The sequence below is a fragment of the Palaemon carinicauda genome, chromosome 14 (genome assembly GCF_036898095.1).
Source record: "Palaemon carinicauda isolate YSFRI2023 chromosome 14, ASM3689809v2, whole genome shotgun sequence".
In the NCBI taxonomy this organism is placed as follows: domain Eukaryota; kingdom Metazoa; phylum Arthropoda; class Malacostraca; order Decapoda; family Palaemonidae; genus Palaemon; species Palaemon carinicauda.
In genome coordinates, this window is record NC_090738.1 from 125327912 (window position 1) to 125331475 (window position 3564).

Genomic DNA, 3564 nt, shown 5'->3' on the forward strand with positions numbered 1-3564 from the left:
TTTTTTTTTCTTATTTTTGAAAATTTAATTTTTTTTTGTGTCTACCTTTTCGATTCTTAATATTTTTTTTTTTTCCTTCGTCATTCCAACAGGTGACTCTTCTGGCCCTCTTTGGATTGGCGCTTGCGTCTCCTGACGATAGCTTTGGGCCTCAAGCTAAGGATTATCAGGTGATATATTAATTTCTATCTATACGTATGTACGTATGTATGTATGTATGTATGTATGTATGTATACATATATATATATATATATATATATAAATGTATGTATATATATATATATATATATATATAAATATATATATATATACAGTATATATATATATATACACATATATATTCATATATATATAATACACATATATATACATATATATACAATATATTGCGTATTTGTATACACAAACATATAATCATATTATTCTTTCAAATTTCGTTTACCCGTTGTATCTTAAAAAACCGATATGTATTTCAAAATCCCCCCCCCCCAAAATTTGATTACTGACGCCATATAAAAATCTAATTGAAGAGTAGATTAACATATTTACTAAAACATCAAGAGTACCAATGAGATGAAATTATAAAAATCATACAATACTTAAAAGCTAATGAATGAGATAAAATTATAAAAACCACAAAATACTTCAAAACTATTGAGTCAAAGATTTTAAAGGGAAGCTGAAACATAACACCCAAACTTTAGAAAACTTGAAAAGTTTTTTATTTTTTATGCTTGAAAATGCTTTGAACCAATTTCATACTGAATGTTTTTCTGAATGTTTTTCCCCACAGAGTCAACCAATGCCTTACAATTTCGCCTACGGAGTAAAAGACGAATACGCCGGAGCAAATTACGGACACAACGAGGACTCCGATGGGAAGTCAGTCAAGGGCTCCTACACCGTTCAGCTTCCTGATGGCCGCATACAAAAGGTGAGAGAGAGAGAGAGAGAGAGAGAGAGAGAGAGAGAGAGAGAGAATATCATTCGCAAACTTTCAACAAATAGAGAAGTCTGTCTGTACAGTCCTCAATCTTTCTAGGGGGGAAGAGAGAGAGAGAGAGAGAGAGAGAGAGAGAGAGAAAATATCATTCGCAAACTTTCAACAAATAGAGAAGTCTGTCTGTATAGTCTTAAATCTTCCTGGAGAGAGAGAGAGAGAGAGAGAGAGAGAGAGAGAGAGAGAGAGAGAGAATTACCATTAATGTCTGATTAAAAGAACTAAATTCGCACTACTGTTTTACTTAATTAAATATACTTATAGTAATAAACTTTCAACAATTATACATTCCGGAAATATACTTTCAACAATTATACATTCCGGAATATACTTTCAACAATTATACATTCCGGAAATATACTTTCAGCAAATATATTTTCAATCGGGTTATAAATGACACATGTCAAAAAAGATATTTATCACTAAAATGTAAGACTCGTAGATATGCTAATTTAAGAACATAGAAAATTCCATTCCACTTCCGGTCACAAAAATGTATTCAAGTGAAATTAAATCACTTAAGCTTTTGAAATTTGGTACTTCAATTATCATTCTTATTGATATTATCATTATTATTCTTTATAATCTTTTTAATCTAAAATTTTCCAATAAATTTTATAAGTTTATTCAGAAATATGAGTCATTTTCGTATTATTACTTTTTACCATTTAACATATAACAATTTGGTTGTTAGTATGAACAAAATAAATTGAAAGAAAATTATCATAATTATATTCATTATTACTATAAATAATTAGTTATCAATACAGGTAATTCTTAGAGAATTTAATCAGAAATATGAATGCGTTTTTTTTAGTATTATTATTACCAATAATTGATTATTATGAATAATATCGAATGCAAATTTTCCTTATAAAAATAAGTATTACTATCACCTATCAACCGTTAATCAATACAGGCATTTTATAGAAAATTTAATAAGAAATATGGCTGCAGTTTAGTATCAGTTTTTACTATCTTAATATCGATATATTTGATCGTTAATTTTATGAATAAAATAGATTGAAACAAAATTATCCTTATCAAAATGACTATTACTACCACTGATTATTATTATTATTATTATTATTATTATTATTATTATTATTATTATTACTACAATCATTATTATCATTGCCATTTTAATATAAAATAACCTGCCTGTTGCTATTATAATCATGAAAAAAAATAAATGATCAAAATCATCATTACTATTTCTAATAACCGTTAATAATTTTTAGAGAATTTAATAACAAATATAACTATCAATTTAATATTGTGACCACTTTAATAAATAATAACCTGCCTGTTGTTATTATAACAATAACTGAAACAAAACTATTACTATTACCATTTGAGTATACAACAACCTGCCTGTTGTTATTATAACAATAAATGAAACAAAACTATTACTATTAGTATATTAGTATACAATAACCTGCCAGTTGTTATTATAACAATAACTGAAACAAAACTATTACTATTACTAATTTAGTATACAATAACCTGCCTGTTGTTATTATAACAACAAATGAAAGAAAACTATTACTATTACTATTTTAGTATACAATAACCTGCCTGTTGTTATTATAACACATAAATGAAACAAAACTATTACTATTACCATTTGAGTATACAATAACCTGCCTGTTGTTATTATAACATTAATTGAAACAAAATGACCAAAATCATTATCACTATTTCTAATAACCGTTAATCACTCCACCAGGTCGAATATATAGCCGATCACTTCAACGGGTTCCAAGCAAAGGTCAGCTACCAAGGAGAAGCCCAGTATCCCCACGAGTACGGGCCAGCCATCACTTTCAAGCCACAGGGATACAAGGCCCCAAACACGTATAATTAATCGAGGAAGGATGAAGGATGTTGTTGACAAATTTTTTATTAATACTCTTCGCAAAGCTAGTCAAGGGGATACCATGTTATGTTGAATAAAGTTGCATTAATTAAGATATTGAGAAGTTTTCTTTGCACGATTATTTTTTTTTTTTGGTATAATCCTGATGTCTAACTAGAAAGTATTACATTATGAAAGCGATGTATTATTACACATGCAGGTGTATATATATATATATATATATACACATACATATATATATATATATATATATGTGTGTGTGTGTGTGTGTCTATATATATACATACATATATATATATACATATATATAATATATATACATATATATATATATGTATATATATATACACATATATATATATATATATATATCCACATATAATTTTGTGAGTATGTATATATACTGTACATAATAATTGGATGAGCCAAGTCTTCCTGTTTACACTCATTTCTATCGGTGCTCGAGTTGGGAGTCCTTTGCAGGATAGATGTATATATTTGTCATGAAAGGAATTTCATTAAGGGTGTGATCCCGTGGTAAAGCGAATTCGATATTAGAATGTTGTTATTGGTTTTGGAGTATTTTCATTTAATTGTTCATTACTTCTCCTGAGGTGTTTTTATTTCGATGCTTCCTTTCCTCCCTTGGCTATTTTACCCCCGTTGGAGCTCTTGGGCTTATAG

The 3564-nt window shown here is 27.9% G+C and overlaps 1 protein-coding gene across 1 annotated transcript in view; it reads left to right on the top strand.

The window, feature by feature from the left end:
* Positions 1-2953, top strand: part of LOC137653322 (cuticle protein 18.6-like) — a 3147-nt gene extending 194 nt beyond the window's left edge. The window contains exons 2-4 of the mRNA XM_068386690.1: positions 93-170; positions 795-935; positions 2731-2953. Coding sequence (XP_068242791.1) covers positions 93-170; positions 795-935; positions 2731-2868 — 357 coding nt within the window. The 3' untranslated portion in view covers positions 2869-2953. The remainder of the gene's footprint in view (positions 1-92; positions 171-794; positions 936-2730) is intronic.
* The last annotated feature ends 611 nt before the right edge of the window (positions 2954-3564 follow it).